Source organism: Lepus europaeus, chromosome 20 (assembly GCF_033115175.1).
Source record: "Lepus europaeus isolate LE1 chromosome 20, mLepTim1.pri, whole genome shotgun sequence".
NCBI classification, from domain to species: domain Eukaryota; kingdom Metazoa; phylum Chordata; class Mammalia; order Lagomorpha; family Leporidae; genus Lepus; species Lepus europaeus.
The window spans coordinates 25,991,946-26,004,694 of NC_084846.1; the positions used below are offsets into that span (position 1 = coordinate 25,991,946).

Genomic DNA, 12,749 nt, shown 5'->3' on the forward strand with positions numbered 1-12,749 from the left:
CAGGCAGCAGCTTTACCTGCAATGCCACAGCGCCAGCCCTGAGACAGAGCATCTTTCCCCTGGTTCACACCCCAGATGCCCACACCAGTCAGGGCTAGGTCAGGCTGAAGCAGGAACCCAGGCCTTACACGTGGGCAGCAGGGACACAAGCAGTTGAGCCGGCACCACTGCCTCCCAGGGTGCACAGTAGCAGGCCGCTGGGTTAGAAGCAGAGTAGCCTGTCCTGACAGCAGGCACTCTGATACGGGTTGCAGGTGTCCGAAGCAGAGACTTTCACCATCGCACCAAACACCCAACCCTGATCCGATCTTTAACTGTGAAAATTTCTCAGCCATTTTTACTTCCACTCTTTGCTCTTCTCTTTCTTCCCTCTGGTGTTCCCATTACATTATCATATGTTACACTATTTAAACGTCCTGTAGTCCTTGGGCACTCTTTTCCCATTTTTCTTTGGTGAAAAGTTTGAGAAATTCCTGTTACTTGTCTTTCTGCTCACTGATCCTTCTTCCCTGACAGTTTCCAGCCCATCAAAACGTTCTTCCTTTCTCCAACAGTGTGCTTGATGTCCAACACTTTCTTTGGGTTCTTTCTTAGTTTCTACCTCTGCTTCCCACTGCCCACATAGCCTTGCATGCTCCCCACTTTTTCCAGGAGAGCTCTTAGCACGTGGAGCATCGTGATTTCTCGTACCCAGTCTGCAAACTCCAATATTGCCATACTTGTTCTGAGGTTCGCTTTGTCTCATCAGCCCGTGTTTTTTTTTTTTTTTTTTTTTTTTTGCCTGCTATCACGCCTTGTCCTTTCTTGCTGAAATTCAGACATGGTATGTTGATGATTGGAACGAAGATAGGTAGAGTTTTAGAGTGAGGCATCGGGGCCGGCACTGTGGCTTAGCGGGTAAAGCCACCGCCTTCAGTGCCGGCATCCCATATGGGCACTGGTTCGTGTCCCAGTTGCTCCACTTAGCTGACTGCCTTTCCCCCAGCCCAGAGTAGCCTTTGGTGAAGTAGTTGCCCTTGTAGGAAGGCCTTTGTTAGGGAGAATGGAAAGTTCTGGAGGTGTGTGCAATGGTTACTTTTCTTCTGAACTTAGGAGCCTTCAAAAAGTTGGTGGGAAATGTGTACTGTGAAAAATAAACTTTACCTGGATTTCAACAATTTTGTACCCATAGAAACTGATCTTTGGATTTTCCACAAAGTTTTTGAAGATCTCTAATATTTCAGAATGATGGCTTTTCCCCTCTCTGTGCCCCATGCAGGAGTTGGGGGGCTCCTGGAGGGAAGGCTAACAGGCATGGGGGCCCTGAGATGGGGCCCCAGGCACTGGGCAATGACTGATTCAGTGACCTGCTCAGCCGTAGCTCTGTGTCTGCCTCTCTCTCTCCAGCTCTCACAGGTGCAGTCTGCCCTGTCACCTCACTGCTCTGGTGGTGGAGGAATTGTCAGGTAGCCTTTTCCTTAACATCAGGATAGAAATGAGGCTTCCAACCTCTTTCTGTGTCAGCAGAAAACAGAAGTTTCTGATGTTTTCTGAAATAAATATTTCTTTACCTGTGAGCAATATTGTAATTCGCTGGCTCAAAATCCAGAAAAACATTCTTGCAAAAACAAAGAATATTGACTTTTACAGATTGCACAATTTAAGTCCAAACTTATTTTTTTTAATTTTTTTTATTTTTTTTCAAACTTATTTAATTGAATAAGTGGGGAAAATGATCACAGAATTTCTTTTTTTAATAGAAAACTTTTATTTAATAAATATAAATTTCATAAGTACAACTTTTGGAATATAGCGGTTCTTCCCCCTATAACCAACCTTCTACCCCTAAATGATTCCACCTCCTACTCCCTCTCCCATCCCATTTTTCATTAAGATTAATTTTTAATTATCTTTATGTACAGAAGATCAACTCTATACTAAGTAAAGATTTCAATTTTGTACCTACACACACACACAAAGTATAAAGTAGTGTTTGAAGACTAGTTGTACCATTAATTCTCATAGTACAACACATTAAGGACAGATCTTACATGGGGAGCAAGTGCACAGTGACTCTTCCTGTTGATTTAACAATTGACACTCTTATTTGTGATGTTAGTGATCACCCAAGGCTCTTGTCATGAGCTGCCAAGGCTATGGAAGCCTCTTGAGTTCATAAACTCCATCCGTATTTAGACAGGGCCATAGTCAAAGTGGAAGTTCTCTCCTCCCTTCAGAGGAAGGTACCTCCTTCTTTGATGGCCCATTCTTTCCACTGGGATCTCACTCACAGAGATCCTTCATGTAGGTCATTTCTTTTCACAGTGTCTTGGCTTTCCATGCCTGAAATGCTCTCATGGGCTTTTTAGCCAGACCCAAATGCCTTAAGGGCTGAGTCTGAGGCCAGAGTGCTGTTTAGGGCATTTGCCCTTCTATGAGTCTGCTGTGTATCCCACTTCCCATGTTGGATCCTTCTTTCCTTTTTAATTCTATCAATTATTGTTAGCAGACACTTGGTCTTATTTATGTGATCCCTTTGACACTTAATCCTATCTTTATGAACAATTATGAACTTAAACCAATCACTTTAACTAGTAAATGGGATTTGGAGTCCCATGGCAAGTTTTTAGCTTTACCCTTAGGGGTAAGTCAGAGGGAATTTGTGCCAAACTGTACATCCCCTCCCTCTCTTATTCCCACTCTTATTTTTAACAAGGATCAATTTTCAATTGGATTTAAACACCTGAAAATAATTCTGTGTTAAGTAAAGAGTTCAACCAATGGTATTATGTAAAAAGAAAATACTAAAAAGAATAAAATAGTAAGCTGTTCCTCGATAGTCAGGACAATGGTTGGCCAAATCATTGTTTCTCATAGTGTCCGTTTCACTTCTACAGGTTTCCTTTTAGGTGCTCAGTTAGTATGATATTTGTCCCTTTGGGACTGGCTTATTTCACTCAACATGATATTTTCCAGGTTCTTCCATTTTGTTGCAAATGACCTGATTTCTTTTTTTTTTTTTTTTTACCGCTGTGTAGTATTCCATAGAGTATATATTCCATAGTTTCTTTATCCAGTCTTCTGTTGATGGGCATTTAGGTTGATTCCATTTCTTAGCTATTGTGAATTGAGCTGCAATAAACATGGAGATGCAGATAGCTCTTTTATTTGCCAATTTAATTTCCCTTGGGTAAATTTGGAGGAGTGGGATGGCTGGGTCATGTGGTAGGGCTAAATTCAGGTTTCTCAGGCATCTCCAAACTGTCTTCCATAGTGGCTTTACCAGTTTGCATTTCCACCAACAGTGGATTAGGGAGCCTTTGTTCCCACATGCTCGCCAGCATCTGTTGTTAATTGATTTCTATATGTAAGCCATTCTATTTGGGGTGAGGTGAAACCTCATTGTGGTTTTGATTTTCATTTCCCTGATGACTAGTGATCCTGAACATTTTTTCATGTGTCTGTTGGCCATTTGGATTTCCTCTTTTGAAATATGTCTGTTTAGGTCCTTGGCCCGTCTCTTAAGTAGGTTGTTTGTTTTGTTGTGGTGGAGTTTCTTGGTCTCTTTGTAGATTCTGGTTATTAGTACTTGATCAGTTACATAATTTGCAAATATTTTTTCCCATTCTGTCAGTTGCCTCTTCACTTTCCTGTTTCTTTTGCAATACAGAAACTTCTCAGTTTGATAGAATCCCAGTTGTTAATTTTGGCTTTGGCTGTCTGTGCCTCTGGGGTCTTTTCCAAGAAGCCTTGGCCTGTGCCTATATCTGATAGGGTGAAACAATTTCTTATAGGTTCGTGATATGCTTTGGACCATGATGTACATTCAAATGCTAATATGACTTCTGAATTTTTAATTTTTTAAAAATATTTATTTATTTGAAAGGCAAAGTTAGAGAGAGGGAGAGACAGATCTTCCATTTGCTGGCTTGCTCCCCAAATGGCTACAACAGCCAGCTCTGGGCTGGGCAAAAGACAAGAGCCAGGAGTTTCATCCAGGTCTCCCATGTGGGTGGCAGGGGCCCAAGCACTCAGGCCATCGTCCCCTGCCTTCCCGTGCGCATTAACAGGAAGCTGGATTGGAAGTGGAGCAACTGGGACTCAAACCAGCACTCATGTGGGAAGCCAGTGTCACAGGTAGTGGCTTAACCCACTGCATCCCAATGCCGGCCCCTTTAAAAGAATGTTGTCATTGCACTCAATATGACACGAACAGGAGGTGTGTGTGTTATCTCCTGATCCTGTGACACCTGTGATGATGGAACATGCTTTATGCACCGTGTCTCCCGTGTTTCTCGGTTCCTGCCAGCTGACTTTGACGAAGCACCAGAACGACTTCAAGATCGAGCTAAAACGCCTGGAGGACGATCTCCTGCTGCGCCTGTCCGCAGCACAGGGCTGCTTCCTGGATGACAGCCAGCTGGTGGAGAGGCTCGAGGCGACCAAGGCCACCGCGGCCGAGATAGAGCTCAAGGTCAGACGCGCCACGGGCACCTGGTGGGCTTGGCTGTGCTTTTCCTATTGCACTTCTTTATGTCTTATTTATTGGAGAGAGAGACAGACAGAGCTCCCATCTGCTGGTTCACTCCCCAGATGCCCTCAGCGGCTGGGGCTGGGCCAGGCCAAAACCGGGAGGTGGGAACTTTTTCATCAAAGTATCCCACATGGATGGCAGGAACCCAACTATTGGAGTCCTTGCTGCTCCTCCCAGGGTGTGCCTCACTAGGAAATTGAACTTGAACATTTACGCTCCCGTAAGGTCTTAACCCAGCTGTTGGGATGGAATGCGGGGGTGACGATGCAATCGCAATGAGCTGTTTCCTCCAGGAGGACTGCCTTGCAGATTTCAAGTCACTTAATAAGCAGGGCCACGTGGGGTTCTGAATCTGGACTCTGCCTTTTGATTATTTTTCCTGAATGCACAAATTTTGAGAAAAATGGGGCCTGCTGGCTTTTATGGTTGGACAAATAAAAAACCTGGAAAAACTTCACATCTAGCTCAGGCGATCCGGCGGCCCAGACCCACCGCTGGTTTCCCAGTCTGCTGGGCTTGTTGGAGAAATCCTCAGAGTTAGAGTTGGGTTTTCAGGGCTTCAGTGTTGGGAGACAGAACCAGGTGGGGGTGCAGGGGTTCTTGCTGTTTCACAGGTGGCTGTTAACCCTTAGCATTCCATTGCTTCAGGGTCAGAATTAGAGCCTCGTTTGCTTTCTGGAACGTCCTCCTTACCCATCAATCCCCTGGCAGAAGCGCTGCTACCACCCATGAATATCTCTGTCTTACATTAAGCAGGGATCGGAATCCCAGATTACTGTCTGCTTGCAAGTAAAGGGATTCTAAGTGACTCCCCAAATGGCAGAGATTAGGGTAAATAAGGAAGTGAGGTCCTAGTTTGAAGCTAACTTCTAGTTGTCTTAAAATGTCTGCTCCTGTCTTCTTCGTGTCATACCATGTGCTGACTTGGTTCTGCATTCAATTTCCTTCTGTATGCAAATATTATGAGTCAAGTCTCTAGACATTTTGGAGGAAAATACTGTGTTTGGGGGACTAGCAGAAGCCCTAGATAAGAGACAGACATCTGTGGGCTTTGAATAACAGTTTTAAATCTGTTGGTCGATGGTTCTGGTGGTGACGGTGTTTTTATTATCGCTCTGAATGTTCCCAGAGGCTAACAAATAAACTAAATGCAAACGGCGGAGCATCTGGACGATGTGGTGCAAAGTTAGAATTAGACCGTCATCAGAATTTTTGCAAAGGCTCTCTAGTAAGCGTAGCTATTGGATGCGTTGTTGACCTTGACTGCTTCTGTATACCTTGTTGCCCAATAAAGTGCTTGGCATTGAGTTGACCCAGCAGACACTGCAGAGGCATCCCCCGGAGGTGATATATCTGGGTTATTAAGCCTGCAAGGAAGGGGGGAGGGGCAGGAAGGTGACATTCCTCAGAAACAAATCCTGTAGAACCGAAAACAGCTGGGTTTGATTGATCTGTACCCTGCAGAGCCGCGGGAGTGAGGTCCGTTTTCCCTGTCACTCAGTTTATAAAAGCATCATCTTTTTTTTTTTTTTTTTTTTTTTGACAGGCAGAGTGGATAGTGAGAGAGAGACAGAGAGAAAGGTCTTCCTTTTTGCCGTTGGTTCACCCTCCAATGGCTGCTGCGGCCGGTGCACTGCGGCTGGCGATTCACGCTGATCCGAAGCCAGGAGCCAGGTGTTTCTCCTGGTCTCCCATGCGGGTGCAGGGCCCAATCACTTGGGCCATCCTCCACTGCCTTCCCAGGCCATAGCAGAGAGCTGGCCTGGAAGAGGGGCAACCGGGATAGAATCCGGCGCCCCAACCGAGACTAGAACCCAGTGTGCCAGCGCCGCAAGGTGGAGGATTAGCCTGTTAAGCCACGGTGCTGGCCAAAAGCATCATTTTCAGACATGGATTCCATAGTGTTCGAAAAGATCAAGCACACAGGTGTCTCGCATGTCATCTGTTTTAATCCTGATTGTTTCTACGTCAGATGCCGCTGCAGGAACACGGATAGGGAATGTGAGGAGTAAGTTCCTTTTTCCCCACTTGCTCCCACTGCAGGTGACTGAAGCCAAGGAGAACGAGAGAAAAATCAACGAGGCTCGGGAGTGGTACAGACCAGTGGCTGCGAGAGCGTCTCTTCTCTACTTTGTTATTAATGACCTCAGAAAAATCAATCCCATCTATCAGTTCTCTTTGAAGGTACTGGTGAAGAGGCTACGGGAAATCGAAGTTCAAGTTGTTTCTGGAAATGTGGGATTTGTTTTTAAATAATTGGTATAAGGAATCATTAAGAAATAACTAGCTGGAAAAAACCAGGAAATAAAATCCTATTCTCTCTTCCAAAAGACTTAGGGTAGTTACACTCTATCTGTGTATTGTTACCAGAGCCTGCTCCTGTTCTGTCTTGTAGAAATGTGGGTGTCTTAGAAAGAGATCTCCCACGCTTCTTTGGTGAAGGGAGAGGAAGAATGAGTACAATCGTCTGTTAAACCTTTATGATCTAGGCAAGGCATTTGCTTTGGGGGGGGGCATTTTATTTTTTTATCACATTCCATGTGAGCCTATCATTTGATATCTTTAAAAAGAAAAGAAAGAAAACTAACATTTTCGGATCTTAATTCTTATTAGGAATTCTTATGTATAGTATGAAGAGCTAAGATTTCAACCTGTGACTGTTTAGTCTTCAAAACCCACGCTCTCTGCACCTTACACCATTCCATCTCTGGACAGCATTCATTCATTGATTCTGTCCATCAAGTTTCAGACAAATATCTATTGAAGACGATCATGCAACCAGATGCTTGTCATGAATGTACAGTTTTGGAAAAAAAAAAACATAGGGGTGAAGATACAGATAGCTCCACTTTTATAAAAATATATGTTCATATTTATACATATATGCACACACAAGTGTGTGTGTGTGTGTGTGTGTGTTGACATGGTAAGAGAAGAGTGAGGATGGAGTGGATGTTTTATTGGGGCCTCAGGAAGGGCTCCCAGAGGAGGCAACATACCAGCCAAGTGTTCAAAGGCAAGTAGGATGTAGCCAGGGAACGAGTGTTTGGAGGGAAGGTGGAGGTGCGGGCTGTGAGTCCCCAGGCTGCAGGGAGTGAGTGAGTCACCACGATTGCAGGGAGATGAGTGAGGGCAAAGGGGACTGGAAACATCCGGAGGAAAGGAAAGGCTTGGCCGTGCTTGGAGGCCACATTAGGGACTGTGGGTGACCTCTGTGTGCAGCAAGGAGCAGTGGAAGGGTTCAGGCAGGTGGCAGAGGTAGCGGCAAAAGGCTCAGAGAGAAGCGAACAGATTGGATGCTGGGATCTTCAGCATGAGGACCTGTGCTGGGTATGGGCGGTGATGCAGAGGATGAGGCCAGCAGGCAAACATCCTCACAAGCATGGTGTTTGAATTCTTTTTTTAAAGATTTATTTATTTATTTGAAAGTCAGAGTTCCAGAGAGGCTGAGGCAGGGCAGAGAGAGAGAGAGAGGTCTTCCCTCTGCTGGTTCACTCCTTAAATGCCCACAACAACCAGGGCGGGCCAGGCCGGGCCAGGCCGGAGCCAGGAGCTTCATCTGGATCCCACGTGGGTGCAGGGGCCCAAGCATTCGGGCCATGTTCTGCTGCTTTCCCAGGCATATTAGCAGGGAGCTGGATTGGAAATGGAGCAGCCGGGACTCGAACCTGCACCCACGTGAAATGCCAGCATTGCAGGTTGCGGCTTTACCTGCTATGCCACAGCATGGCTCCAGCCTTTGGAGTTTAAACAGCAACAGTATTTGAGAATGAAAAATAGAACTAAATCAGTAGAGTTAAGCCAGGATTACTCAAATAACAAAACTAGACTAGGGCATTCCAGGAAAAGAAAAAAACTACCAGAGAGTACCCCTCAGGAATATTGCTGCAAAACTCCTCCAGAAAAGACTGGCAAATGCCATCCAGCCAGCCAGATATAAAGGTACAAGTAGAGTTTATGCCACGAATGAAAAAAAAAAAAACACAATGTGATTCATCACAGTCACAGAACAAAAGAGAATAACATTGAACAATTTCAACTGATGCAAACAACTTGACAAAATTCAACACGCAGTTAAACAAAGGAAAAGACTTTAGGGACAAATGATAACTTCTCAGCATCATAAAATTCATCTTTGAAAAATCACAACTAACTTTCTACTTACTATTGAGAAATTGAATGAATTCCCCGAAGCTCAGAACGGGGCAGGTGTCTTCTCTCGGCACTTTGTGAACACCACTGCGCTGGACATTAGAAACAGCAAGAAACTCAGAAAAGAGGAGAAAAACTCTGTTCACAGATGACTTTATCAGAAATGTAGACTATCCCAGGAAATCTGAGTTAACAGTTACTAGGACTAGGAAGTCAGCTTTTTGACAAAGTTTCAGGAAATAAAATCAATATACAAAGTACTTATGTAAGTGAAGAATGATGGGAAAATAAAATTAATAGCTCTACTACATGGGATCTTCAAGAAGCTTATGGAAATTGTATATTATGAATAAATTATGAAGACCTTTCAATAAATTTTGGCACCAAAATAAGCTTTTAAAAGAAAAAACGATTTATTTATTTGAGAGGCAGAGTTACAGACAGGAGGAGAAACACAGAGGTCTTCCATCTGCTGGTTCATTCCCCAGATGGCTGCAATGACCGGAGCTGGGCTGATCTGAAGCCAGGAGCTTCCTCTGGGTCTCCCATGAGGGTGCAGGGGCCCAAGGACTTGGATCATCCTCTATTGCTTTCCCAGGAGCATTAGCAGGGAGCTGGATCGGAACTGTAGCAGCAGTGATTCGAACCAGTACCCATATGGGATGCCAGCACCACAGGTGGAGGCTTAACCCACATGCCACAGCGCCCTTTCCCAAAATAAACTTTTATTTTTTTTTTTAAAGATTTATTTATTTTATTTGAAAGGCAGAGTTACAGAGAGGCAGAGGCAGAGAGAGATGTCTTTCATCTGCTGGTTCACTCCCCAATTGGCCACCCCAAAATAAGCTTTTAAAAGAAAAAGAGATTTATTTGTTTGAGAGGCAGAGTTACAGACAGAAGGAGAAACGGAGAGGTCTTCCATCTGCTGGTTTACTCCCCAGATGGCTGCAATGGCCAGAGCTGTACTGATCCGAAGCCAGGAGCTTCTTTCAGGTCTCCCATGTGGGTGTGGAGCCCCAAGGACTTGGGCCATCTTCTACTGCTTTCCCAGCCATAGAAGAGTGCTGGATTGGAAGTGGAACAGCCAGGACTTGAACTGGCACCCATATGGAATGCTGGCACTGCAGGCGGAGGCTCTACCCATTATGCCACAGTGCTGGCCCCCAAAATAAGCTTTCAATTCAATTTTCCATGAACCTTTTGAAGTCCCCTCATGGTTAAAATATTAAAATAGTTAAAATCCATAGCCATGAGATTTTTGTTTAAAAATACGTATAAGATTTGTATACTAAAAACTATAAAATATTGAGAAAAAACTAATGAAGGCCTAACTAAATAAAAATGCCATGTTTATGGATTGGAATAATCAATATTGTTGTTCGTCCTAAGTTGATCTATAGATTAATTCGATCTTGATGAAAATTCCAAAGGTTTTTTTTTTTTTTTTAAACTGGTAAGCTGACTCTAAATTTGTTTGGAAATACCAAAGACTTAAAATAGTCAAGCAATTTTGGAAAATGAAATTGGAAGATAGTAATTCCAAGAACTTTTTATAAACCTACACTAATCAAGACAGTGTCACTGGCCTAGAGGAAAAAATTCACAGATCAATGGAGCGGACCAGGGAGCCAAGTGCACTTGTTTGGTAAGTGGGTTTTCAGCAAGAGTGCCAGGACAATTCCATGAGGAAAGAATCGTTTTTATGACAAATGGTTCTATGACAACTCAGTATTCACCTGGAGCAAAATAAACCCCAACTATTCCATCAAACTGGACACAAACTTCATGTAGAATGAATCGTCTAAGCTTTGAAAATTCCACAAACATTTTGAGATTTGAGTTAGGCAAAGATTTTTTTGGATATAATAAAGCCCAAAAAACTGGTCAGTTGAAACTGATCAAATTTAAAAGTTTCTGATCTTCAAAAACCAATTAAGAAAATTGAACAGCAGTCTAGTAGCCATCAGAAGAATGAATACCAGGGGCCGGCACAGCACCGTATGTTAAACTGCCACCTGCATTGCCAGCATCCCACATCGGCACTGGTTTGATTGCTGGCTGCTCCACTTACAATCCAGCTCCTTGCTCATGGGCCTGGGAAAGCAGCAGATGATGGTCCTAATGCTTGGGCCCCTGCACCCATGTGGGACACCTGGAAGAAGCTCCTGGCTTCAGTCTGTCCCAGTTCTGGCCATCGTGGCCATTTGGGGAGTGAACCAGTGGATGGAAGATATTCTCTCTTCCTCCCCCCCCCCCTTTCCCTCTGTCTCTATCTCTGTAACTCTGACTTCCAAATAAAATAATTCCTTAAAAAATGAAGAAAAATGAATATTAAAGCAGAATTAGGTCCTACTAAATAAGCAGTAGAATCATTAAAATTTGGGGGGACTGTTACTTCTAAGTGTGTGCACAGATACTGCAACTCTCAAACTATTGGAGTAAATGCAATGTGGAAAAACAGTTTGGCAATTTCACAAAAAAGTAAATACATAGTTCCAGTATGGTCTTGAATTTTAACTCTAGTGTTTACCTAGGGAGAAATCTCAATCTCTCTCTCTCTCTCTCTCTCTCTCAATCTCTCTCTCTCACATGCCTGTATAGATGTATACACACAGAAGCTGGTTCACAAATGTTCATAGACACTCTATTCATAGTCGTCAAATTTTGGAAATAATTCAGAGGACTGACCGTGAACGGATGTGAGCATTTGGTATTTCTGTGCGGTAGATCTCACTCAAAATAAAAAACCATGAACTACTGATAGGTCAATATGGAGAGGCCATGAAACATTATCTTGAGAAAATGCAGCTGGGCGGGAACCATACTACAATATGTGATCCTACTGACGTGAAATCATAGAAAAGACTGAAGTCCATCCAAGAGGCAGAGCAGTGATTGACTGGGGCTGGGGATGGCGGTGGAGACTTCTTTGCACTGATGTAAGTAGAGAGGGTCTGTGTCTTACCCGCAGTGACTGTTTCTGGAATGTATCCGCTTAGCAAAACTCAAGCTGTACGTCTCTGGGTGAACTTTGTTGTAAAGATGTTGAAAATCTAATTTAAGGCCGGCGCCGCGGCTCACTGGGCTAATCCTCCGCCTTGTGGCGCCGGCACACCGGGTTCTAGTCCCGGTCGGGGCACTGATCCTGTCCCGGTTGCCCCTCTTCCAGGCCAGCTCTCTGCTGTGGCCAGGGAGTGCAGTGGAGGATGGCCCAAGTGCTTGGGCCCTGCACCCACATGGTAGACCAGGAGAAGCACCTGGCTCCTGCCATCGGAACAGCGCGGTGCGCCGGCCGCAGCGCGCCTACCGCGGCGGCCATTGGAGGGTGAACCAACAGCAAAAGGAAGACCTTTCTCTCTTTCTCTCTCTCTCTCACTGTCCACTCTGCCTGTCAAAAATTTAAAAAAAAGAAAAAGAAAAAGAAAATCTAATTTAAAACTAAATATCAGATTAGTAACTAATTTTTGTGACTTCTTACCAGTACTTGACAGTACCTAGCTGTCATTGTAGGGTTTTACTTTCTTCCAAATTTTTATACTGCAAGACATAAAGCAATCTGTGTCCTGGCTCCTGTTCACCAGCCAAAAATAAATATTATATTTCTACTTATAAATATATAGACATATTTAAACAAAGATCTACAGAGAGAGACAGATCCATAGAAGTCCAGACAGCCCCATTGTAACCAACACATGAAATAGAGTGGTAAACAGATATGGAGAGTAATTTTAATGGGAATAAAAGGACACCCCCAAAGTATATGGGTAGAACAACAAAAACCAAATAACCCAGGTGAAAAACAGCCCAAGCACTTGAATAGACATTTCTCCAAATAGCCAAAATGCATTTAAAAAAAATGCTCACCACCATTAATCATTGGAGATATCTCTCTAATAAGATCTCACTCTATATCCATTATGATAGCTACTATCCAAAGCAACCAGAAAATAATTGTTGGTGAGGAGATGGAAAAATTAGATTCCTATGTACTGCTGGTAGAAAACTGTATGGTAGTTCCTCAAAAAACTAAAAATGGAATTACCATAAGCTCTAGCAAGTCTACTTGGGGCTATATATACCCAAA

The 12,749-nt window shown here is 43.8% G+C and overlaps 1 protein-coding gene across 1 annotated transcript in view; it reads left to right on the forward strand.

Annotated features, from left to right (window-relative positions):
* The window catches only part of DNAH11 (dynein axonemal heavy chain 11), a 367,765-nt gene that overhangs the window by 311,650 nt on the left and 43,366 nt on the right, over positions 1-12,749 (forward strand). Inside the window, 2 exon segments of the mRNA XM_062178539.1 lie at positions 4,289-4,453; positions 6,557-6,697. Of these exon segments, the coding sequence (XP_062034523.1) occupies positions 4,289-4,453; positions 6,557-6,697 (306 nt within the window).